General features: G+C 38.4%; 1 protein-coding gene across 1 annotated transcript in view; it reads left to right on the forward strand.

The window, feature by feature from the left end:
- Window positions 1–5,853: 5,853 nt before the first annotated feature.
- The window catches only part of plod2 (procollagen-lysine, 2-oxoglutarate 5-dioxygenase 2), a 50,801-nt gene continuing 30,084 nt past the window's right edge, over window positions 5,854–26,570 (forward strand). Inside the window, exons 1-3 of the mRNA XM_053636765.1 lie at window positions 5,854–6,207; window positions 23,137–23,228; window positions 25,061–25,197. Of these exons, the coding sequence (XP_053492740.1) occupies window positions 6,123–6,207; window positions 23,137–23,228; window positions 25,061–25,197 (314 nt within the window). The 5' untranslated portion in view covers window positions 5,854–6,122. The remainder of the gene's footprint in view (window positions 6,208–23,136; window positions 23,229–25,060; window positions 25,198–26,570) is intronic.

A 26,570-nucleotide genomic window follows, 5' to 3' on the forward strand; every position in this document is an offset into this window, starting at 1 on the left:
AGACCCTGAAGCTGTGAGCCAGTAACGCTACCCACTGCACCACCACGCCCTACTGTGATAACAGGAACTATCAACATTTAATTGGAACTATAAATGATTAAAAATTACAACATGTCATTCTTTAATAAACAAAAAATTGTCATTGGCAAAATGCTGAGATAACACTCTTCAGGACGTGCTGCCATTGCGAAATAATCTTAAGCTTGGTAATAATAAAGGGGCGGCTGTGGTTCAGGTGGTAGAGCGGGTTGTCCACTAATCGTAGGGTTGGCGGTTCGATTCCCGGCCCACGTGACTCCACATGCCGAAGTGTCCTTGGGCAAGACGCTGAACCCCAAGTTGCTCCCGATGGCAAGTCAGCGCCTTGCATGGCAGCTTTGCTACCATTGGAGTGTGAGTTCATGTGTGTGTGTGTGAATGGGTGAATGAGACACAGTGTAAAGCGCTTTGGATAAAATAATATATATTATATAAGTGCAGACCATTTACCATTTAATTCCATGCATACCAGGGCACGTCACACCATGTTGTTAATTATTTTCCTATAACAGCATGTCATATTTTGGTTTATTCCTTACATACTGTAAAGAATACTTTAATTTACTCATATCTTGGGGAAAAAAGTGATTTCTTTCTTTGCTAAATCATTTTCATTCTGTCTCTTTGACAGCTCTCTAAAAAGCACAGACAAAATTTAACAATCTAGCTGTAAAATGAATCTAACAAGCCCTTATTGCTCATAAGGAATTTTCTCTGCAATTCCCGTTATGCTCATAAAAACAAAAAAACAAAGCAAAAAAGATTCATATAGGTTAAATAAGCCTATGTTTGTTTGTTTTTTTATCCATCTTTCCACCAGGCTGAGAAAGAAATAAAAACCCTTTAAGACTTATATGAATTATAATACAATATAGAACAAATGGTGTTCTTAATGTTTTATTAAGTCTCTTTACAGTAGAATGTAAATGTAGGCTTATGTTAACCGCCTACTGACCACCAGTGTGATTTGCACAAATATGGTGCATGCAGTCCTTCTCACCCAGCTAATCGAATACAGATGTTGAACATGAACGACAGGCTTGTGTCTCATTGTCTAAGCCAACAGTGAATACAGATGCATAAAAGCCCCCAGCTGCTGCTTTTCCCCATGAGCCAACAAAATGGATAAATGAATCCATGCATGGGTTGTCTAAAAGCAGATTTCTGACACTGCAGTAATTTTTTACATAAAATTTCTCTCTGATCCTTTATCAGCAAGAACGACTGGATGTAGAGTGCCTTGCGACATTGAAATTGACCACATTTTAAAGTAAAACTGTAACAACCCGGAACTGAAATGGACTTAACTGGAATTATTCACTCACTGGGTAGTTTTATTAGCAACCCCTGCACACTTGCTCTTTCGTGCCATTCTGCAATCACACCAAACATCAGAATGGGGGGGGAAATGTTATCTTAGCTGGTTTGAGCATTTCAGGAACTACTGATCTGACGGGATTTTCGTACACAATGGTCTATAGAGTTCACACAGAATTGTGCAATTAACATAAAACATCCAGTGAGAGGTAGTTCTGTGGGCAGAAATATGATGAGAGAGGTCAGAGGAGGGTGGCCTGACTGGTTTGAGCTGACATGAAGGATACGGTAACTCAAATAACCCCGCTTTACAACTGTGGTGAACAGAAAAATATCTCAGAAAGCACAACATGTCAAAACTTGAGGTAGATGGGCTATAACAGCAAAAGACCACATCGGGTTCTACTGCTGTCAGCCAAAGGCAGGAATCTGAGGCTACAATGGGCACAGGATCACCAAAACTGGACTTGATTGGGGGTAACAAAAAACATTGCCTGGTCTCAGGAATCTCGATTTCTGCTGCAGATGGTAGTGTCAGAATTTGGTGTCAATAACATGAACCCATGGAACCAAGCTGCCTTGTGTCAACAGCTCAGGCTGCTGGTGGTGGTGGTGATGTCATGGTGTGGGGAATGTTTTCCTGGCACACATGGATCCCTTTAATACCATTCAAAAATTACCGACCACAATTTACCCATTTTATAAAGACTGCTTCTAGCATGTGCCATGTCACAAAATATCTCCTTATGGGTACAAATTTGTTCCATAAATCAAGACAATGAGTTCAGTGTGCTCCAGTAAAGTACACGTTCCTCTCCAATCATCAGGCCTGAATCCAATAGAGCACCTTTGAGATGTGGTAGAACAGGAAATTCACAGCATGAATGTATAAGTCATGAATCAAAAAAATCCATTGTTTAAAATAATGGAAAGAATACAGAAGGCAGTCTACCAAACGTCAGTGAACAGGAAAGGAAGCGATTAGTCAGAGAATCAACCAAGAGGTCAAGGGTAACTCTGCTCGAGCTGGAGCGATCCACGGCTTGGATGGGAGAAGGACAACTATAGCCCGGATACACCACAAAGCTGTGCTTTATGGAAGAATGCCGTTATATGAAATCCTGTTTGGAGTTTACCAGAAGGCATGTTGGGAGACTCAGCAAATGTGGAAAAAGATTCTCTGACCTAATGAGACCAAAATGTATATTTTTTTGGGTAGAAACCCAACATTGATCATCATCCTGAGAAAACCAACCCTTCAGTGAAGCGTGGTGGTGGTAGCATCACGTTGAGAGTTACTTTTGGCATCTTGGCTGCTTCTCTGGCTAAATCCTTCTACTTGGTCACTTGGTTACTTTTGTTGGATGTCCTTTTGTAGGCTGAGTCATGGTTGTGTCATATTCTTTCCATTTCTAATGTTGGATTTAATGGTGCGCTGTGGGATGTTCAAAGTTTGGGATATTTTTTATAACCAAACTCTGACACTTTTCCAAAACCAGACTTGTTTAAAACTCAAACCAATAAACAGGGAAATGTATTTATATTGAAATCATGAAATTGCTCACAGGTGGACTCCATTTAACCAAATGTGTGACTTTTGGCATCTGGCAGAACTAGAACTAATTTCACAAAAGGGGAGAATACTTGTTCAATCACAAATGCTTTTTTTTTTTTTTTTTTTTTTTTTTTTTTTAAATTTATTTGTAAATAAATGTGTAAAGTATATTGATTTCCCTCACTTCAAAATTATGGTGGTAATTGCGACAGTATATATTCATGGCATATAATCCAAATTAAGTCCATTTCAGTTAGCCTACAGGTTGTAACTCTAAAAAATGTGGACAAGTTCAAGGGATCCATGAGATTTCATGAGAAATTTGTACATATTTAGATGAGTGGCGGTGATCTGGTTGGATTGTGCATGATTTCATATGTAAAGCCATCAGACAAAATATAGACACAATCACAATCCCTAATCCCAACTATAATCTTAATTCTTAATTTGTTTGTGTGTGCAAAATTGTTACAAATTTGCAAGTGTTAAACCATCTTTGTAGGTTCATATAAATGACCTGGCTCCATTAATGACTCCTAAATGTGATATTTTTTTTGATTTAAACCTTAATAATACTTATGACCGTCTCATTAAACAAGTACACACACACACACACACATTGTTGAGCAAGTGGTAAAGACACGGTGATAGGTGGGGGAAAAAATATAGGAACTCTTGGATAAACATCTCTTGCAAGTGTTGAGCTTGATCTTAAAGCTAATCAGACTAAAAAGAGATCCAAGGATTTCTGAAGACTTGGGTCTTCCATTATTTCCCAGATAAGTAGACGGTTTGTGAATTAAACAAATCCATCACTGCTGCTTATCTCCATAGGAGTTGTGTCTTACAAAGAAAAGTCTCACAAAAGTAATAAAGTGCCCTAGGGTGAATCTGCAGGAATCCCTCATACTAAATCACAGCTGTGTTAATTCCCCTAAGAGAAAATCACCTGGGGTTTACAACTCCAGAAACCAGTGTGGAAAAAATATCCTTCCTGTCTCACCACCTGAATGTTCAAATGAGAGGACAAGTCAGAGTCCTAACATTATCACCATTGAAATTGTCTGTTACGAAATGCATGCAACAAAACTGCAGAAATAAAGTTGTGTACAGAAGAAAGTCGATAAAATGCTCTTAATTTCTGCATTCAGCAGTCAGCTGAGTTTAAGGCCAGTGAAGCTGCAAGATGTGAAAACATCTTGAAGTGTTTTTTTGTTTCCTTCTTGTACCACAGCGATTTGCCAATGATTAGAATGTTTCATTTATTAATAAACAACTAATTTGGCTTTTTATCCACTTATAGTTACATACAATGTAGAAAGTGCATGAAGCAAGATACTTCCTACAGCTGGTCTTCGTTATGGGACCGTATACAGTTTTAGGTGTTTCATTTTTAATTTTACGAAAACTTCAAGTGCAGTTAATTATTTGACGACAAATAGACGACTGCTTGAAACCGTGGGCTGTGTCAGAAACCGCGTACTTGCCTAAATGTATTTCACCCACTATATAGTAGGTAAGTACGCGGTTTGGGACACAGCCGTGCTCTCCTGTTTCCCGTCAAACGGTTGAGCGCTGCCGTGTGTGATCGTGTCCTGTCGCACAATGCGGTGAAAACTCCCACACGTCGTTAATAGTGTGATTAAAGTGTGTACATGTCTGTAACGCACGTCGATAATGCGACTAAAACGGGAATACTCCACGTGTCTTAATTCCATTTATGTTTACTTCGAGTATTCCATTTATGTTTGACCTATACGAGTATTCCATTTATGTTTACCCTGACTTTAATCGGATTAAGGTCATCAATAATCGCTGTTTACATGCTAGTTTCTTAATCAGAGTATCGTCTTAATCGGGTTCATATCGGATTATTGTCGTCCATGTAAACGTACTGATAGTAGAGTTTGGGGATACCCAGACTGTCCATGAAGCAGAGACAGAAGGTATTTATTTATTTATTTATTTCCCAGTGGTGGAGATTTACTGGTCTAAGTATAAGAAATAAAACATATTTATGTGCTGTCATTGTATTACATCCTTAAACGGGAAGTTTAGCACTTTAAATGTCCGTATTTGTGTCTGGATCCAAACCTGAAGTTCAGTAGAAGGTCATTATTTTATGAGTAACAAAACATGAAGTGTTTTAGTCCTCTTATACCACAGCAATTTGCCAGTTACAATTTTTTTTTTTTTTTTTTTAATAAAATAAGCACAGCACATCACACTTTTAAAACACCCTCTGACAAAACAGAATCAAGAAGTGTAACACTGGGGGAAATTTAGTTAAGATGATATGCTTGAGTCACTGAGTTGGATTGTATGTGTGGAAAGTTGGCTTATATTCATAGAATGCATTCGGAATGGGATATTTCTTTTCACACTGGATCTGGCCTTGCTCCCACCCCTCTCCACCCCCCCCCCCCCCAGTCCCCCCACCCCCCCTCTCTCTCTCTGCCTCTTTCATTTTTTTTTCAATTTCAAAGTACTATATTGGCATGATGGTTTACATACAATGGTGCCAAAACATCAATATAGATAAGAAAGGAGAATTAATCATCATCATCATCATCATCATCATCATCATTGAATAAAAATTATAGTATTAATTACAAACAGGAAAAACGTTTCCACCTGTTCAGTTTTCATGTGGTTTATTGGCACGGCAAATAATTGTACATTTGTATTGCCAAAGAAAGTACAAAGTGTAAAAACAGGAGAAATAAAATAAGGCAAAACTAAATAAAATAAAATACTAATAAATGTAAATAAACAAACTGAAAACAGTGCAAACGATGTACATAAATTAAGGACAATATAAAGGCACTATATACAGAATGTGTGTGTGTGTGTGTGTGTGTGTGTGTGTGTGTTTTAGGAGGGACGGGGTTTGCTCTGTAATGGGTCAAAGTGATCCCTCCGCCTTTTGAGCACTGGGACTACCCTCCTCACTCTCACTCCCTACCCCTGTGTAGGTGCTCTGTGTGTGTTCGGAGTGTGTTTTCTCTTTTCTGTGGGACTCCTGAATGGACTGAGTGCGCACTGACCCGCACTGCTGAGCCAAACGGGAAAAAACAGAGAAGGAAAGAAAGAAAGAAGGAAAAAGCGCGCAGACTGCCTGGCGGACTTGAGCTTGTTCTCTCACCCTGTTCTGTAGCCTCGGGTCTTGTTCTTGCACCCTGTCCTGTTGTCTTGAAGCTGCAGGCAGATCATGATGTTCCTGCCGGGGATGTATGCGCTCAGCTTTGCGCTGCTGCTTGGTTGCGCTCAGTGCGCCCGCGAACAAATCCCGACAGGTAAGAGTCTTATTTTTCTAACGGGACTATTTTAAAACATTATGTTTTATACAAGCTCCTGATTGTCCTGGAGGTTTCCTGGAATTTTCCTGGATGTGACTCAGGTTCATCTTCCTCCGAGACACGGTTTCTGTGTTCACACAGTAAAAGTCGCACGTCCAAAATGATCTGGGTGTGTTTGCCTGTAAAAAGGGAAAGGAGCCTTGTCAAGTCGTTATTATTTCAGAGCCCGAGGCTTTAAACCTTTTCAAGATTTAAAAGGGTTTAAAGTAGCCTTTAAAAAAAAAAAAAAAAAAAAAATCACAAATGAGATGATGAGAAAGTTCAAATGAAGATGAGAGCAAAGTTCAAATGGTCACAATTGCACTTCATACCCTAGAATAACGGTATAGTATTGATCTCAGAGGATAATTCCCCTTTATGTATTTAATAACAATAATTTAAGAAGATAAAAGGCACCGGTTTGATCATTTTATAAAGAAATCCCCACTGTAAAAACGACATATTCATTTATGAAGTGAGAATTACATGCTTTGCTCTGTCCCATACTTCTCTGACACTTCTCTGACAAGGAGAAAACCAGACCAGAGTGTATGGATATGATCCAAGTAGAACTTCACCTCAGCTGGAGCAAATCTATGATATTTAGGGCATGAACTGTTAAAGAAGGCTTTAAACATATTACCTTGTGGAAAGCCATCACTTCATAAACATGTGTTTTGTCTTTTCGACTTTCTCTGTTTAACTAAACACAGCTTGGTTGAACAGGAGAGAATTGTGTTAAAATCTATAGCTGAACACCACAAAATCGCTGCCTTATGTTGGAGAGAGTGATGCTTGATTGCTACGTTTTGACACGTGAAGACGTATACCATGTGTACAGTGGGGTTCCCACACAGATAACTCTCTGTGCTTTTGGATATCTTGCATACATTTGGCTGGAACTAACATGACGTAATTATTTGAGGTGCAACGTACAACTGGCTATATGTTAAATGTTTATTTTATGCACCATATATGGGCTAGTGAAATGATCGTCTACTTCTTTTCTCATGCTTTAATCTTTATCTGTGAATAACTCACATGCATGGCAAAAGAAGGAGCGTGGCTCCTCGAAATCCCTAATGTACCCGAGAACTAAATGTAAGCGTAGTGGGTAATGATACACAATTTACTTTAATGGTGCTCCTTCCTACATGAAGAGGAGGAGAAAATGAAGAGGAGTTAGAAATCAGTAAACTAAGACATTGTTTTGGACTTTTCTGGCACCAAGAATATCAACGGCACCGAAAGTCGTAAAAAAATAAATGTATATAGTGTATATGTCATGCTGTATGAAGTGATTGAATCCTAAGGGCAAACAACGCTTTCCTCAGAATGTGGTACGCCACCCTGTGACACAGCATGAGCAGTAAAACGATGAAAAGATGTAGTTAGCATGTGTTAGGCTTCACCCTCCCTGGTTGGTCGCTAAAAGTTAGTAGACCATGAAACCATTGTATAATGAAAATACAAGGTTTGTTGTTCTTTGGCTTGAAGAAAAGGGTTACAACCTTTTTTTTTTTTCTTTTTTTCTTTTTCTTTTCAGTTTACCATGTTTGGTGTTCGAAGTAAACATGACTACTTGAACCCAGTAGAAACATCATGGAGTTCGGAATCAATTAACAACTTTTATTTCAATTAACACTGTTATTTAATGCATCGCTCAAGCCTAATGGTTTCTGTGTAGAGATATGGATAGATATTCTATTCAGCCATCACTAAATATATGACCTCATATATTTACATCACAGCTGGAAAGTCTGAAAAAATTGAAGTGCTGCCAATGGCTCAGGATTTGAACGTGGGAAAGCTGAAAATCCATCACACTCTGTATGTTCACATCCTTTCATAGCAGTCTTCCTAGAATTTACAGGCTGCATGCTGCAGTAAACCATATTCCTTCATATCAGAGAGCAGAGCCAGAATATAACACTCTGGACTCAGCAAGCTGCGGGTGCTGGCAGTCCGAACCCTGCAGTTGGCCTTCGGGGAGAACAGGATGATGGGTTGCCACGTCTTTTATTGAAGCGGCTTGCGAGTGTTTGTTGTTTCTGTGGAATTCTGTGCAAACAGTCACACGATTCTGAATTACAGAGTAATGAGCTGGTTGCTGGTCTTTCTCATGATCGTCTTGAGCCAACGATCAGAGGGTGGATGATGGTGTAGGGCTATGAAGCGCTACTCCTGGTCCTCTGTTTAGTTGCTGTCTGTCTATCCCGTTCTGGACAGAATGCTCAGATTTTCCGAAAACAATCCATTCTCGGTGCAACTCTGGATGTCGCTTTTATACTCTCATTCAGAGAGTATGTGTGGACAGGAATAAATAGCTTAAATGTACATATATAACAGGGGGCTCGGTGGTTTAGTGGTTAGCACGCTCATCTCACACCACCAGGGTTGGGGGTTTGATTCCCGCCACTGCCCTGTGTGTGCGGAGATTGCATGTTCTCCCCGTACTGGTTGAGCTGGTTTCCTTCCCCAGTCCAAAGACATGCATGGTAGGCTGACTGGCACGTCCAAAGTGTCTGAAGTGTCTGTAGTGTATGAATGGGTGCGTGATTGTGCCCTGCGATGGACTGGCACCTGGTCCAGGGTGTACCCCGCCTAATGCCTCCTGGGATAGACTCCAGGTTCCCCATGACCACGAAAGATAAGCGGTATAGAAAACAGAATGGATGTATAGATGGATGCATAAATAATACATATTTTCAGCACTTCCAAATAACTTAATAATGTTTAAAATGGCATTGGTTTGGAAATCTAAACCATACCAATACATCTCCTCTTTTTATTGTTCCCTCTAAAAAATAAGAACTCCTAGCAGGTAGAGGAAAAAAAAAAATACCACCAATCCCCTGAGTGTGTTGGTGGACGAGATGGCTATTATTTTCAGATTTAAGCCAAGCAACAGTAAGAAAATTGTGAGGCAAAAGTCGCATGATGTGTACACTATTCGATAATATGCAGGTCCTCTATTTTCTACTGACCAATAGGAAACACAGTCCCATACCCTTTGTTTCTACTTGGCATACAAAAGCAAAGTTCATGAGTTCACAGGTCAAAGTCTGTGTGAACCAAAAGTAGCCGCTACCGTGCATCTTTTAGTCTTCAGTGAATTACCCTTTCCACATTTTATTGGTCTGACCACTGCTTTAACTTGAAAAGCAGAAGAGCATGGTTTTCAGGTGTCTCCAGTATCACAGCACCAAGGAGTCAAAAATGGTTAATGTTAAGCCATAAATGTTAGAACGCTGCAAAACAAATACATGTGCTGTTTGGATGCTTGTGAAATACAGTAGGAGTTTTATGAATTGACTCAATGAGGCAAACATGAGGTAAGTAGAAACTCCTGTTTGTCGTATTGGCAGCATGTTGGTGATTCACATTTGTTTCTCCTCATTTACAGAATCTGTGGTATCACAGAGATCAGAGTTTCATCCCTGAGCGGAAAATTTATTAAAACTCCGTAAATGTGAGGAGAGCATGACTAAATATTATTATTATTATTATTATTATTATTATTATTTTATTTATTTATTTATTTTTTAATTTCTGACTCAAAAATCCTTGAGTCATCAGCGCTGGTGGAAGTCTTGTTAGTGAATAAATACTGTATAGGAAAATTAGACGTGTTGTTTCAAATATCTCATTGGCAATATTCCAAAATCGCAATGTTACTAAAAATAAAAAGGTTGTCTATGTCTGGGACGTACACCAGTATGTGATGTGACATCCCCACTTTAACTGTGGATGCATACGTTCAAGTCAAACAAGCAGCTCAAATTCTGTAGATCTTCTGCCTCCAGTGCTACAATAAAGACAAACAACTTCCTAATCTTCATTTCATCTCCATTACTGATCGTAATAAAGCTAATCTAGAGTGCAGGCTAGGCTAATTAGCCGATGCTAGCTAGGACTGATAAAATAAGAACATTTGTGTATGTGATTATGCCTTGCGATGGATTGGCACCCTGTCCAGGGTGTACCCCGGCTTGTGCCCGGTGCTCCCTGGGATAGGCTCCAGATTTCCCCGTGTCCCTGAAAAGAATACGCGGTATAGAAGATGGATGGATGGGATGGAGGGTGTTATGTTATAGGAAATGAATCACTGACTTGGTGGACTGATGCAGCCAGACACAAAGCTGATTACAATTTTTATCAGTTAGAGAATGAGACATCATCTTTTTCTATCTGTTAATAGTTACATTTAATGTTGTGGAATGTCTACAAAACACGTTCCTGTTATCGCTTCTGTTACAGCAGCTATAAACGGTCGTTCCCTCACCAGCCCAAAAGACAAAATGATGCAACTTGTCATGTTACCTAGAAAGTGTCGAAACTATTAGCGCTTTCCCTCTGACTGTTACAAAGCACTAACACTGGAGACTCCTTCCATACATATTAAATAAATGTCTCCTACAGAAGACTTTACCATATCAACTTCACCAGATATAGGTCTTTTTAATCCGTTTATGTGGAGTATCCTCCATACAAGTCCCCGTGTAAGTTGTTACTATAGCAACTCTAAGATTTTAGAACAAGCAGATTAAACCAGTGCTTTGCACATGAGCCGCTGTTACAGATAAGTTTATGATTAATTTTCTGTACCAAGCATTCTGACAAAATCGAGAGACATGATGCAGGGCTGCTTTACCAACCTGGCTGTCTAATCTAAACAGTTCCTACAGTGTAGTGATGGAAGCATCTGAGGGTTCAACAGCATGCTTTATGAGTAGTTTATCACATAAAACAGAGGCTGTTCCTGTCTCACTCTGCGTTTTCCTAATAAAGAATTTCCTATGGCAACACTTGACCCAGTTTCGAGAGGGATGTGATGGCAATAATTATCAACCAGTTGAATGTCGTCTTTTTTATCTCTATAATTATGATTATTTTCCATCCTGGGAAAAGTTAAATACGGGAGTTTGGTGTGTTCCACCACATTTTCAGGCAGAAGTCTAGAGGATATAGGTCTTGCAGATGGAGATGATGTCACACATTAGTCATCATCAAGAGGCCATTACGGCAGACATGGAGCAACGTCATTGAACGTGCATAACCTCAGCCGATACATGACATGGTTCCAGGATTATGAGCAGAGATGTGTGTGTTTTTTTACCCACCATCAGCTCCAAGGGCCCACAGGAGCATAGACTTCTATTTTAGTCATGGACAGCTGAAATAACGTCTGACCGAGGATCATTTCCGTTGGTTTATTGCACACTCGGTCCTCAAATTAGGTTTTTGGGTCCAGAGCAGAAACACATGGGCTGCCTACCTTGGTGCAGGAATGTGTGTGTGTGTGTGTGTGTGTGTGTGTGTGTGTGTGTGTGTCTAGTTTCCAGACTAGCAGGTACTGTTTACTGCTGTTATGTACGAGAAGAACCTTTTTGTGGTTACATTAAAATTCTTCCAATTTGACACCGTAATTTCCTTTCATCTAGGTTAAAAGTAGAACGGTGAACGGTTAGGCTGGTGTGTGTGTCTGTGTGTGTGGTTTTTTTTTTTGGGGGGGGGGTGGTTCTTTGAGCTGTCAAATGTTCTACCATCCTAATTCAGTCGTGCTTTGAAATTTCTGGAATAGGGAAACAGTTTCATGTAGGATTCTCAATAGAACTGCTAAGAGTTCTCTCTGAGAGACAACCCAAAGAGCCCTTTAAGACGCTATAAGCAGTCTTTTTTCCAAGTCTCCAGTGGTGCAGAGTTGATCCATGTTTCCAGATTCTGAGTTTCTTATGGGTTCTTTGGATCATTAATGGTTCTAGGTTCTATTTGGAACCTTTGCTGAAAGAAAAATGGTCTGATATAGGGTTCTACATAGAGCTTTTAATGGTTCTCCCAGAGGGACAAAGGAAAGAGCCCTTTGGAATACTAGATGAATGTAGATTGCTTCAGATGCAGATATTCGGATATTTCAGAAAGAAAGAAAAAAATGTCTGTTCGGCTTAGAACAACTCTTAGAAAACAATCGTTCCACAAGGTTTCTTTGGAGAGTTCATGGGTTCTTAACTACTCAAATGGGTTCTAATCAGAACTGCAACAGTTTGTGCCTCACAGCTCCAGGGTCAAGTGTTTGGTTTCAGATTGGCAGAGATTGCTTTTCTCTCAGAGGAAAGCAATTCCCAAGTGTTCTTTAGATGATCAGTGGTTCAAAGGAGACATATTAGTTGCGGTCTGTGTAAAGTTTGTGTGAATGTAGGTTTCCTCCCAAGTGTCTTCAAGGGATCTTCAAGTATTCTTTGTATAGTTAAGAATTTCAGGTTTCTAGCTGGGTTCTGCAATAGGTGAACACGGGACTTAAGTCAAGTGTCAGTAATTTGAATTCTGCTTTAGATGTACTGTTTGGTGTGATTATTGTATTGGGTATTTTGTGATCAGTTACTGATTAAAAAAAAAAAAAAAACCTCTAAAAATCATTTTCTCTTTACATTGTTATTCAATTGTGTGTGTGTATTTGCCCAGTTTATTAATATACTGAATTTGCCTAAATGATATGTTAAAGGATTTTTGGTATGATGTGCCTTTATGTAGGTACCTAGCCATGTAGATGTATCGTCTATGCCGTGCTCTGTCTCTTGCACTCCCTATTTGGAAAGTTTAAACTCCCTATGGCTATACCACAGATCAGAGTTGTATTGAGGTCAGTTATGAGGGTGGTAATTTGAACTGGCAGAACATCGAGCACACTTTTCAATTGATTGGAATGTGTCTTTGTCCCAGGGCTTTTTGCCAACAATGAGCATGGCCTACTTTTTCCTGGATTAAGCACGTTTCCACTATTAATTATTTTATTATTCGAAGGAATTTTGGTCCCAGGGCACTGTGAATTAGCTTATAAATTGGCTATAAAATGATGTCTTACAATTAAAGACCATGCATAGACCCTAAATCCTTAGCCTTGTGTTTTTTTTTAATTATTTTTTTTTATTAGTTTATGGATTTGTTTCGGATAGTTTATTTTTCCAATTCATTCATATGAAATGACTCATTTTCACAAACCTTTCGTTAAATTCATTAAAAAAAAAAGTAATTTACTTACATATATTCCATATGTAAAATCTCAGTAATTAATCGCCAGTTACAGTATGCGATTTGAAGATGATCAATTGCGCTTCATATTAGTGCATCTCCTCATGTATGTAATTTTACACAGCTTCAGGATCTTTTGTAGGATACAAAAAAGTGTTTTCGGACTAAGTGGATTTTCAGGAATACCACAATTCTTGTGTAAACGCTCCTGAAAATGATTTATGAATAGATATCTCCATATACAACTTGATAAATGTCAAAAATGTTAGATTTTGTTCTGATAGTACGCACAATATATGAGTAGATCAGAGTTCTGATGCCAGACTCTGACTGCCAGAGAACCAGTACTGGGCCCTTAAACAAGCTCCCCAACCCGTGTACCATCACTCACTTATCCATAAATTAAAATTAAATAAGACCACCTGTTTAAAGCGTAAGTGCTTATGTGATGTAAATATTTTGAGACTTCATTCCATGCAAGGGCTGTCCCGCCAAGCATTTGTCCATTTTCAGCACAGATGAATTTGATTTGCGATACAATAGAACCATAAAACTTAAGCACCATGATTATGAACACGTGCTGTATCTGTTTCCATGTACAACAGAACAGCAGCTCCAGTGTGCCATATACGACCCTCGCCTGCTGCATGCCAGACTAATTGAGCTGTGCTGAATAGAATTCCGAGCACTAAAAGTATGTCGTTGTTGACCTGACTTTCTTTTCATACACCCAGAGGTGCTGCCAAACCTAAATATGATCATTTATTGTCTCATCCTTATTATGTCATTGATGAGACCTTTTGATGTGATGCATCGCTCAACCCGAATAGTATCATTATCTATTGACAGATATTAGACCTTGGCCTTCCATCTAATATCAGAAAAAACAGTCACTGAAAACCCAACAGAAGTGTCTGAATTTCTCTTGCTGTGTGTGTTTGCGTATAGCTGTAGAATTCCTCTGTAGGAATTTCCATTTTTAATATCCGTTCACTTGATTTGTTGATGAAGCGTCAGTGAAGTACTACTGAGTATGAGCAACATTTATAACGTTTTAGATTTCTTGTCCTTTTTTAAACGATCTGAATTTAAGCTGAATAAATTTACAAGAAAGCCATTTGACTCAAGACAAATGCCATGAAGAAAAATATACATGAAGCATATTTGTGCAGGTAAGGACGTGACGGTTTACAGCAGTGTGTTGGTTTAGACCGGGGTTAAGCGAGCAATGAAGGTCTTTTTTCTCTCTCTTTCTGTGTGTTTACTGTGTTCTCTGAGACTCAGGCATCTGCAGTGCTAACATTTACACAGACGACTATAGTGCGAGTGCCCAGGAAAAGGGGGGAAAATCCCTTTGGGCTGGTATTCATGGTAAATCTGCATTCATAGGCATGGCCGTGCCTAAATCTGGGATACCATAGTAATGAAAAACAAAAAATTAGTGCAAAATGAACGCGTATTTGAATATACTGAATGATAGAATAATATTACATTTATGATCAACTTTAAAAATGTTTTGTGGTGTATAATATAGTGCCAGTATCTGATTACATTTTGTGTTACACAAGGAAAGAGCTCGCTACACTAACTTTTTTTTTTTGTACAGAATTACCAAGTTTTTGTGTTTATGCAGAACTGTGTAAATAATCAGGGGGAGGGGGCGTCATCTAGGATATGTATTATAGCAAAGCCTATACACTTGCACATTCATAGAAATATCCTACGGTTACATGGTTGCCACACAGGCTGGTGTGAACATTTCAGAATCTGCTGATCTCCCGGGATATTCAGAACAACATTCACAACGACTTCTAGAGAATGGGGTGAAAAACAAACAAACAAATCTATTAAGTGGTAATTCTGAGAGTGGAAGTGCCTTGTTGATGTGAGAGGTCGAAAAAGAATGGCGAGACTGTTTTGGTCTGACAGGAAGACAACGATAACTCTAACCACTCTTTACAATCACAGTGAGGAGAAAAGCATCTCAGAATGCACAACATGTTAAACCTTGACGCCGAATGGAAGAAAACCACATCGGGTTCAACTGGATAGTCAAAGACTGGGAAAAGACCATGTCTAATTGTGTAACTTTTCTTTGTACAACTTTAACATATCTGCATTCTTCGTCATTCATTGTTCATGGTTGGAAAAGTAAAAATAAAGTCTGCAGTAATGTTAAATGGCCCATGTGCCCTGACTTTTCCCAGGTTTCCAATGAGTTCTACATGCTTTAACTCCAACTGTGGACTCTGAGTACTCTCTTGAACCAGCATGAAGAAAGCATATGGAAGAATCATATTTCAAACCATTGTAGCATGAAGAGATCTGAAGAGATTTAAAATCACATGGCCAGACAAAAAGAGGTTCCGGTCTATACCACGGTTGCAGTCACTCTGTTGTGAGGGGAAAACACTGTTAACATACAGTATGGGAAACTGTACCTAGGGCTCAAATCAGACAGTGTATAGACAAATCATCCAGACTAGCCTCTGTATGCAATGCCATAGACGCATGGAGCACGAACTAACTGTGTGGTTTACAGTCAAGATCGATCAGATATACATGGAAAGAATGCAGTGCTTGCAAACTAATCCCAGAGGAGAAATTGCATGTGATTGATGATAAACAGCCACTAGTGTGAAAGTGATTGTGATTTCTTCTGTCAGTTTTTGATTTTCTGTGCCAAAGAAATGGACAAAAGATGTTACAATCTCATCATTTTCTAACCTCTACCCAAAAACATTCCACTTTCAGTTTGTCCCCATGAAGGAAGACTACAATAGATTCCCTTTTCAGGAAAGGCTCCAAATTGTTCCTCATTAGAAAATTTTATTAAGGTATCAGAACCATTCAGGAACCATTACTTTGAGTGTACACTCCATGCGCAGATGCTGACTAATCACACAATCAAACCAGCTTCATGTGTCTTTGTGCTGTTTGTCTTGTACCACAGAGAAGGAAGTGTCTCCAGCTGTGTTGGTGTTGGAACAGAAGGCCCAACAATCTCAGTGACATCTGCAATTTAGGGAATAAAGCAGTTTATACTACAGCACTGACACATTCTCAAATCTGATTAGGAAGGAGATGTTGATTAATTTTCTAAAACAGCAGCTCTGTCAGTAGTACTATTTGCAAGGCAAATCACAGGTTTCTACTAATGCTGATCTCCTGAAGGCTTACGTTCCATCACGCAATCTGCGATCGATTAACGTCCGACGCTTAGTAGTGCCTAGTCTCTTTCCAGAACCTTCACACTGACTGTCCCTCGGTGGTGGAATGAACTTCCAACCTCAATCCAGACTGCGGAATCTCTCACCATCTTCAAGAAACAGCTGAAGACCCACCTCTTCCGTGAACACCTAACTAACACCTATCATACCAACCCCACATTATCCTTTCAAAAAAACAAAACAAAACTTGACTCTGGCTCTTACACCTCTACTCTGCGTGCTTTGCTTTTCTAGAGCTCAATTAAAAAATCTTGTACGGTAGCACTACTTGTATTGTTCTCCGCTTGATATAGCGCTTTGCTTGTATTTCCTCATTTGTAAGTCGCTTCGGATAACAGCGTCTGCTCAATGAATAAATGGAAATGTAATGCGCTCGTTCGAAAACATTTTTCTATAGTTACAACTTGCAAAGGGACGTCTACGATGGATGCTCCACATAAATAGGTTTAGAAATGCATTCAGCTGTGGGGAAGTTTCCTTAGACGTTTTTTTTTAGCATTTACGGAAGTAGTCTTTTCCGACACGGGAAAATCTTCAGGACTCGCGAGCGGTCTACGCTTTCCAGCTTCTGATTAACATAACAAGTTATGTATATATTTATTCTGTCTTAACTGTGAAGGAGAGAAATAAGAGAGGCTGATGAGCGAATGATGTCCTACAACACTAAAGTACTTATAAATGGATAAAAAGTTATTTGATAAAATTGTGAAATTGATAACACGTCTGGATACGTTGTTGGAAAATCAACTTCGGGGTGGTAAGAGTGACTCTGCTTCATCACACCCCACCCCATCATTGATTACTTATCTAGAACAACACACCCCCTGAGTGCTTCATACTTTTCACTTCTCATAATGCCACCTTAGTGAGATACAGTTTGTAGAGTGTGTGCTCAGAAGTTTGCATCTCCTCTTCCTGTTTGCTGATGTTATGTGGTGATTGATAGCTATTGTCCCAATGAATGGGGGACTTCAGGTCACACCTGGGTCAAAACAATTGGAGTTGTCTGTGAGTATGGGGAAAGCATACATCAAGGAGAAAAGAATGGTCCTGTCCCTTTTTTAAGTGCACTACTGCACTTCCCCCAAAGTCATTCAGGTATATTGTCTTTAAGGCACTTTAAGTCCTTTAAGAATATGAATCTCATTAAAGCTAGTGAGAATGAGAGACATTAATGTGATTAAAGAGTGAAAGTATATGCAGAGCATTGAAATTCATCTCCATGACATGGCAGTAGCTTCATTTATTTTCCATGTCTTTTTTTTTTCCCCCACAGAGATCGTTTCACACCATCATTTTCAAAAAAGAAAAAAAAAAAATTCTCGATGGTTTTACTGTGACTGAAGAGTGAGTCAAATGTTCTAGACAAAGTGTTTCCCTTGTTTTTCTAGGAAAAGATGGAAGATGTTGCCTGCTGTATGCATTTAGACTACACAAATAGGAATGAAATCACTCTTTTTTTCGTCCGACCTACAGTATTTCTCATTAAGAACAACGATTAAAACCACACTAAAATTGTGCCACGATGAGGTAGCGTCGTATGTAAAGCGCCTCAGGCTTAACATTACCTTTGTGATTCTGTTGCAAAGGAGGAAGTGTGTTAAATGTTTTCTGTTACATTGAACACAGCTGTTTGGCAGTAATACGTTCTCCAGATGTTAGTCACCACCCCCATTCCATTTTTCAAGATTAAAATGCGAATGTGTGTTATGGAGTCATGCCGTCTGGTGCAGTCAGTGCTTTGTCTGTTCGTGACGTCAGAGAAGTGTAACGCAGCTGGAAAAGAGAAACAAGACTCCACAGACGGTGATTCAAACTAACATTCCACTGAATAAAGGAACAAGCCAGAGGTGACAGTGGTGAGGAAAAACTCCCTGAGATGATATGAGAAAGAAAAAGGGAGCTCTTTACCTTCTGGGTGACACTGGATAGTGGGATTATAAATCCTTAGTTTTCTGGCACCCTATGTGGGACTCAATGTTACTTGCCCAGTAATGATGGATCTTGATGGCCTTCACGAGCTTGGCAAGAGCAGCTCTGCCTTCAGGGTTGCTTAATACGAAACAGTCCATCCATCCATCCATCCATCCATCTTCTTCACCGCTTTATCCTTTTCATGGTCACGGAGAAACCTGGAGCCTATCCCAGGGAGCATCGGGCACGAGGCGGGGTACACCCTGGGCAGGGTGCCAATTAATACAAAACAGTGTACTCCATTATTTAATGCCTTGTGTATATGTCCACGAGTCCTTTTTGTCTACTGTTGTGCATAGTCTGGACATTTTGCCATACACCTAACATTTATTCATGCATAGTTAACATAAAGTAGTGTGTATGGATGATGGTCCTTGACAAAAGCTTTGACTTTCCAGAGATTTAGCATCCAGCAGCTTCTCAATCACCCCCCCAAAAATTGCATTCTTGTGTGTTAAAAATTAATAAACATAATTCCTTTTATGTCTGACTCAACTATCTTTTGCAGCTTCTAAGCTGTTGACCAGCACTGATAAGTGGCCATCACAGGCTAGTAGTCAAATACAGAACTCCATTTAAGTTTTTTATTGATTCATTCGTTCATCGATTTATTTCATGTTAGTTTGTACATTGATTTGTTTCTTGTTTTGACTTGATTTTTATTGTGGAGCACTTTTTATCTTTTGATTGTGATATATATATAACAGTGCCTTGACTTGATTACAATGGACAACTGTGATTGATATATAAAAAAAATCAAAAAGTAAAAGTATTTAAAGTATTTAATACTTTTATCTAGCTCTTACTGTATATTGTATGGTATGATTTCCACATTCTAACAGCACCACATTAATACTACTACTATTACTACTACTACTACTATTAATAATAATAATAATAATAATAATAATAATAATAATAATAATAATAACTTTATTTTCTATAGCACCTTTAAAAGTTGCATCTCAAAGCGCTTTACAACAGAAGAAATAAAAATACAATTAAATATAAAGGACGAGAAAAACATGCAATAAGAACAATTTTTTAAAAATACAATAAAAATCACATAATAATCGCAGAAAAGCAATTCTAAAAAAGTGAATTTTCAGAGAAGATTTAAAAATACTCAAAGATTCAGCATGCCTAACCTCAGAGAGAAGCAAGTTCTGTAGTTTTGGAGCAAAAGAAGAGAAGACCCTGTCACCCATACGGCGTAAACGAGAAGTGGGAACAGTTAACAAAAGAGAATCAGAGGAGCAAAGGTCACGCTTTGGAATGTAAGGGGTTAAAAGTTCAGACAAGTACATGGGGGCCAAACCGTGCAGAGCTTTGTAGGTAAGCATGAGAATTTTAAAATCTACATGAAACTTGACAGGGAGCCAGTGCAAGGACTCCAAAATAGGAGTCATGTTTTGGTCAGGATTCTAGCGGCAGAGTTTTGCACATACTGCAACTTATTTAATGTGGATTTAGGGTGTTTCCACACCTAGTTCACTTGAGGCCTCCGAACGCTCTCGGGGCGGTTCAGCGTGTATATGAGAACAAACCAAGTGATCTCAGACCCCCCTAAAAGGACCTAAAAGTGAACCGAGACCTCAGTTTTGTCACTGTTAAAACATAGAAAATTTAAAGACATCCATTCCTTCATCAAAGTAATACACTGTGCAAGAAAGGCAACAGCCACACAATCACCAGGTTGTGAATGGATGTAAATCTGTGTGTCATCTGCGTAAAAATGATAATTAAGACCACGAGATCTTAAGAGCTGACCAAGCAGAAACATGTAATTGCAAACAAGTAAAGGGCCCAAAATCAATCCCAGAGGAACACCACATTTACCCATGCCAATGTTGGACCTTTTGCAACATTGCAAAAACAACGTTTGCAAAAACATCCTGAATTTTTGCATGGAAGGGAAGATTAGAAATGGGATATAAGTTGTTACGATTGTGCAAGTCTAAATTTGTCTTTTTAGGTACAGGGGTTACAGCAGCAGTTTTAAATGCTGCTGACACAACACCAGTACACAGGGAGTCATTTATTGTACTTAGGACAACAGGACACAATGAAGCAAAACATGACTTGAACAAGCAAGTTGTGATAGGATCAACTGTGGAAGTGGGGAGAAATTTGAGAGAAAAGTGCCAGAGAATAAGAAATACTTATAGAGGAAGCAGTAGAGACAAGGGTATTAAGAATGCATTTACAAGCATTGTCAATCTTGGTGCTGAAGAAATCAAGAAATCTATTATAAAGGTGAGCTGAAGCAGGCACAGTAGGGGACGTGCTACATTTGAGCAATTTGTTTATGGTATGAAACAGTTTTCTGGGATTTCTTTGATTATTGATTATTGACAATGATCTGAGAGAAATACAGGGCTCAGTTCTCCAAAACCCCTGTTCTGAGATGAAATATCGAGTTACTCATGTTGTTGATGGTGGGGGCAGTGGTGGCTTGGTGGTTAAGGCTCTGGGTTACTGATCGGAAGGTCGGGGGTTCTTTTTCAGTATTGTATTCTGAATAAATCTCTTTTGATGGTAATCCATTTCAATGTTTCACAATCTGGGTTCTCAAATTGGCACATCACTTGTACTACCATCAAAGGTGGCAAATAACATGGTACTTGTTAAATAAATATTTAAGTCTGGCTTTTAAGTATCTGTACTAGAGTTTTCCTTTCACACAATATTTTAAAGTGCTTACTTTCGACACACTACATTTTCAAACATCACTACATTTCTCTAAAAGTGTACATTTGTAAAGACTTAAGGTGAATTTCGTGTAGAATCACACAGCTTCAAATATTTGATCTAAATTCCGAACAGATCTAAAGTTTAACAGATGTGATTGAGAATAAGACATGGTGACTCAGCAGTTAAGACTCTAGGTTACTGATCAGAAGGTGAAGGATTCAAGCCCCAGCATGGCCAAGCTGCCACTGTTAGGCCCTTGAGCAAGGCCCTTAACCCTCCCGTAAACCATATATCATGGCTGACCCTGTGCTCTGACCCCAACTTCCTAACAAGCTGGGATATGCAAAGAAAAGAATTTCACTGTGCTGTAATGTATATGTGACAAAGGTAGACATCTTTGTCCTTTGTGGATGTTTCTTGTACTTTTATGTTCATACTTTAAGTAAATTTAAGAGTTATTAATTTTACCAACTCTGTTCCAGACATACGATTATTCTGAGTGGAACATTTGGCTATAGCTAGATATTAGCCACAGGAGTCACACATGGTCTAACTGATGATCTGTTGGGTTTTATCTTGACTACAGTTTGGTTGCTTACTCTAAGATGGAGTACATGTTTCACTGATACTTTTTGCATTACAATAATAATAATAATAATAATAATAATCAGAATTTCTACAGAAAATGTACTTTCAGAAAATTTATTTAGATAAGTAATTGCACTTTTACTTGGGTAAAGAATTTAGATGCTTTTATTACTTCTGGTAATCAGTCCTAGCACTCATAGCACCTCTTCCTCTTTAAATGTCCTTAACAGCACTCTCACATGGACAGTTCAACATGAGAATGAGAATTACAAATGAGAAATGAGAATTAATCAATAAGCCAGTTTTCTTACTGAGAGAAAATGCTTCTAGTACCTTTGGGTGCTTGGACCCCTAAATACAGCGATTACATATCTTCTCTGTGTTTATCCATTTAACATGAGGGAACACACTTCTTGAATCAGTTCTCATCGTGTTGACATAGGTTTGAGGTTTGGTTGCAGTTTGGTTTCGAGTAACTTGAGACCCTTTTTTTATTCCATACTGTGGCCAAAAAAACAACATACATGCCATTATGGTGAAGTGGCTCTCAGAAAGCAAGGGATTTTGGCATGGCTGATGTTTTACATTGTGCACTGTACACATTTTTTTTGCCACACTCTTCTGGTTATAAGCAGCACAATATTCATACTAATAGTCATTACAGTTAGTACATACATAATTACAGGTACAATTATTATACTTTCAGTTTTCAGTTAGGGGGAAGTATAGGGTGAGTAATGGATAAAAGACCCAATTGTGACGTTAAAACAATAGAAAGAAATAGATGGCTTAACAATAATAATAATAATAATACAGTAAATAATCTGATTAGTGATTGAAAAAACTAAAATTTTTAAAATTTAATCCTAAAGATGAGTCCATATTTGCCAAATTTTAGCAGATTTATGGTCAATATCATGTGTTCATTTCTCGGGGGAGATGCAATGTGGGATAGTCATAAGTTGTGCAATGGAGCCTGAGGAGATATACTGTAGGAGGAATTTGCAATAAAGACCAACATAATAAACATATGTACTAGCTGAATGGTTAACAGTATCTTGTTATAAATATTTATTGTATTTTAGTGCACAATTCAAACTGTATGCTAATTTTTTTCTCAAATTTTATATATAATTCAAGAAATGAATGATATTGACCATAAATTTGGTCAAAGCTATGTTTAAATCCAAATCATATAAAGGCACTTTTATTTACAATTCCTTTTGGGAATGGAATTTTAAATAAAAGTGCCTTTATATGATTGGGATTTAAACATAGCTTTGATCTGGATATTTTCTATGCAATTGAATGTGACCCTGTATATTTCTTTTTTTATTAATATTATTTCAATTTAAAATGTCTCTTTCTCTAGAAAAACTACTTGTCCTCACTGTCGCCACACAAGAGACTGATGGCTTCCTCCGCTTCATGCAGTCTGCAAATTACTTCAAATATTCAGTGAAGGTAAGACTGACTGTGAGAAATGTTTCGCCAGTTACTCACTGACAAATCTGTTTCTCCTAAAGCACTGACTTTGACTTAGTCTGAATTCTTTAGAGCATTGTGTGATTTCAGAATGTCTGGGTTCTCAAAAAATTTCCCAGACTGACTGAAAAGAGTGAACGGCATTGGTAGCATCCTGAATGTCAAAAATGTCTGGGTTCAGAGTCTGAAGTCCTGCTTCAGCATGCACCTGTGATTGTTTAATTCAGTTTGATGCAAATGGCTGCTTTGGATTAAGATGTGTTTTGTTTTTTGTAAAAAAAAAAACAACAAAAAAAATCTTATGTAGAACATTGCAGTGGTGAATCGTCTATCAAAGCTAGACAGTTCTTGTGTTTTACTGCAGTGTTTAACATAACATGCAAATTGTGTTTGAATACTGGGAGCTTGGATTCAGCTGGCTTTGCTTTGGTGTCTGCATGAATGCTGCCATTTATGGAATAAGACAGAACCTCTATACTTCTCTCTTTGCTCCTGACCAGAGCACATCAGTGCCAATAAGAAAGCTAAAAGAATTGCTTTAGATGAAGAATAGGTAAAATAAGACTTTTATATCAATTTGTCGGTGGTGTTTCTATGTATAATTGAGTAGAAGGGTGTCAAACATGTGACCTAATAGTTTATAATTCGGTCCGCCGAATGATTTTAGTATCTCTGTTCGAAATTGATGTTCTTGTGGTCCGTAATTGAATGGAAAGATTACGGGGAAAAGAGCTAGTATCTGTTATTCCACTAGAGCGCAAAATAGAGGGCCATAAATTCAGCTACTGACAAAATGTGCTAATGCTGTGATTCTCCATCAATATGCAAAACATTTGGCGCTGTATCCAAGTTTCTTTCTAAGAGAACCAAGTGTTTCTTACTAAAAGAATGAAATGGGGTTTACGTTAGTTTTTCATCAGAAGTTGGAATTTCTGAGTTACGAGCTTTAATCCCAGTTAAATTAATTACTTCAGTTGCAACAATATAAAATGTTGAACATTTCAAGGAGTGTGAAGACTTACAAGGGTGCTTGAAAGTTTGTGAACCCTTTAGAATTTTCCAGATATGTGCATAAATGTGACCTAAACATCATCAGGTTTTCACACAAGTCCTTAAAATAAACAAAGAGAACCCAGTTAAACAAACGCGACAAAAATATTATCCTCATTTCCATGAGGAAAACGATCCAATGTTACATATCTGTGAGTGGCAAATGTGCCATGATACACTTCCAAAAATGTGTTGTGAAGATCAGACTTTGATAGTTCCCTGTTCTTTAAATAAAACAGGGTGCTCACTCACACCCGATTGTCATCCCATTGATTGAAAACAACTGACTCTAATTTCATCTTCAAATTAAACTTCTAATCCTAGGTTCATATACTTTTGCCACTCACAGATATGTAATATTGGATCATTTTCCTCAATAAGTAAATGACCAAGTATATTTTGTTTAGTTTCTTTAATCGGGTTCTCTTAATCTACTTTTAGGACTTTTGGGGAAATCTGATTGCTTTAGGTCATATTTAGGTAGCAATATAAAAAATTCTAAAGGGTTCAAAAACTTTCAAGCACTATAAAACCTCTTTTAAGATTATGAAGTTTTTGGTCTTCTACAGTATGTTAAATTCTGAACGATGCATTCATGTAAATGCCGATAAATTAAATCATATCATCAAGAGCTGATGTGTTATTGTTTTACTAAACATTTTTTTTGTCCAACCCATTTGATATTGACCTAAGTGTAATGTGGCTCACTATCTAAAATTAATTTAACACCCTTGAGCTAAACTGCGCTTGGTCTTTTCCAGGTTTTAGGGATGGGTGAAGAATGGAAGGGAGGAGACGTGGGACACTCAATTGGTGGAGGACAGAAGGTCCGACTGCTCAAGGAAGCGATGGAGGCTCTGGCTGACCAAGAAGACCTGGTAATCCTCTTTGTGGACAGGTAAGGAGTGATATGAGGGTAGAAAGAGGATACTAATTTAGGCTAGTTGTTGGAAATGAAAGTCCACTTTATAGACACACTTCCGGTTCTACATGAGACATGAGCTACATGTTATATGAACAGTAGGTGTTTGTATAGATCAATCTTAAGCAACCAAAAAAAAAAAACAGCGCTATATTCCAGATAGGTATCTGGAGACCTATCTTTCTGACCAATCAGATGTGTGCTGTGGTATACAATAAACAATAGATGATCTCGAGCGTTAATTAGCATTATGAATTTAAGATCGCTGTAACTGAACCTTACTGGCTGTCACCCTCCATTATCTACCTACATTATATAGGGGCAGTGTGTTTGTTTTAAGTTAAATTACAGCTACATTATTACCAGGCAGAAACAACGAGCCTCCTGTGGAGAATATACTCAGGCTGAAACACTAAAAGCCAAAACTCACAAAAGCTGTACTGTGGGCCTGAGCTAAAATCGTCTCATTAAGACTTGTGGGTCAGGAGAAGGTTAGGACTTTTCTTCACTTTGCATGTGGACCAGATGTTTCTCGGGTAGAGTAGGCAGTGTAATAGTTAGGATTTTGTGCTATTTGATATGTTACTGTAATTGGGGTTAATATGTAGCAAAATTGCTACTGGCTAACATTCCATAGAAAGCTGTGAAGCGAAATCCTGATATGAATGTAGCATGTATTATGACCCTCAGCAGGCAGTGTTAATGGCTGCACAGCAGTGCTATTATCTCAAGATATACATTTGTCCAACTACAAGAACTTATATGCTATATTTACTTGCCTAGTCATTTTACGTCCATTACTCACATTCAATTATGGCATGCTTAGCATAATGAGTGTGTCTGGCTTGCTGTAATAGACCCTGACATTTATTATCATGATGAGGACTTTAAAAAGGACCTTTAAAAAGGACCTAGTTTTTTCAGCTCTCTAGATACTTACTTGCAACGTGTGCTATTTTTGGTTGCCTAAGCCGGATCCATAAAAACACCTTTCCTCAATTCAGGGAAAGTCTTCATTATAAACGTTTCTGAGGTTTCGAGACTGCTAATTATAAATGCACGTGTCTGAATTCAGAGGTAAATTTCAGGTTATTTTATGGCTTCAGAGTTTAGAGGAAAGCTCATAATGACAGCGTTTAACCAAAGATGACTGAGGCTTGCGCTTGAGCAAAGTATTTGTAAAAATTATAGTGGATTCACCTTCTCTTCGTCTGCTGTTCTTAAAATGGTAAGGTGTCTAGTCAGTAATGGAGGGCTGGTGGATGTGCACGTTGGGATATTGCACCTTGTTTTTCAGTTTGGATAAGAACAAATATATTCATAAATAGTTTGCACCCAGTTAGGTGGGG

Source organism: Ictalurus furcatus, chromosome 1, assembly GCF_023375685.1.
Source record: "Ictalurus furcatus strain D&B chromosome 1, Billie_1.0, whole genome shotgun sequence".
NCBI classification, from domain to species: domain Eukaryota; kingdom Metazoa; phylum Chordata; class Actinopteri; order Siluriformes; family Ictaluridae; genus Ictalurus; species Ictalurus furcatus.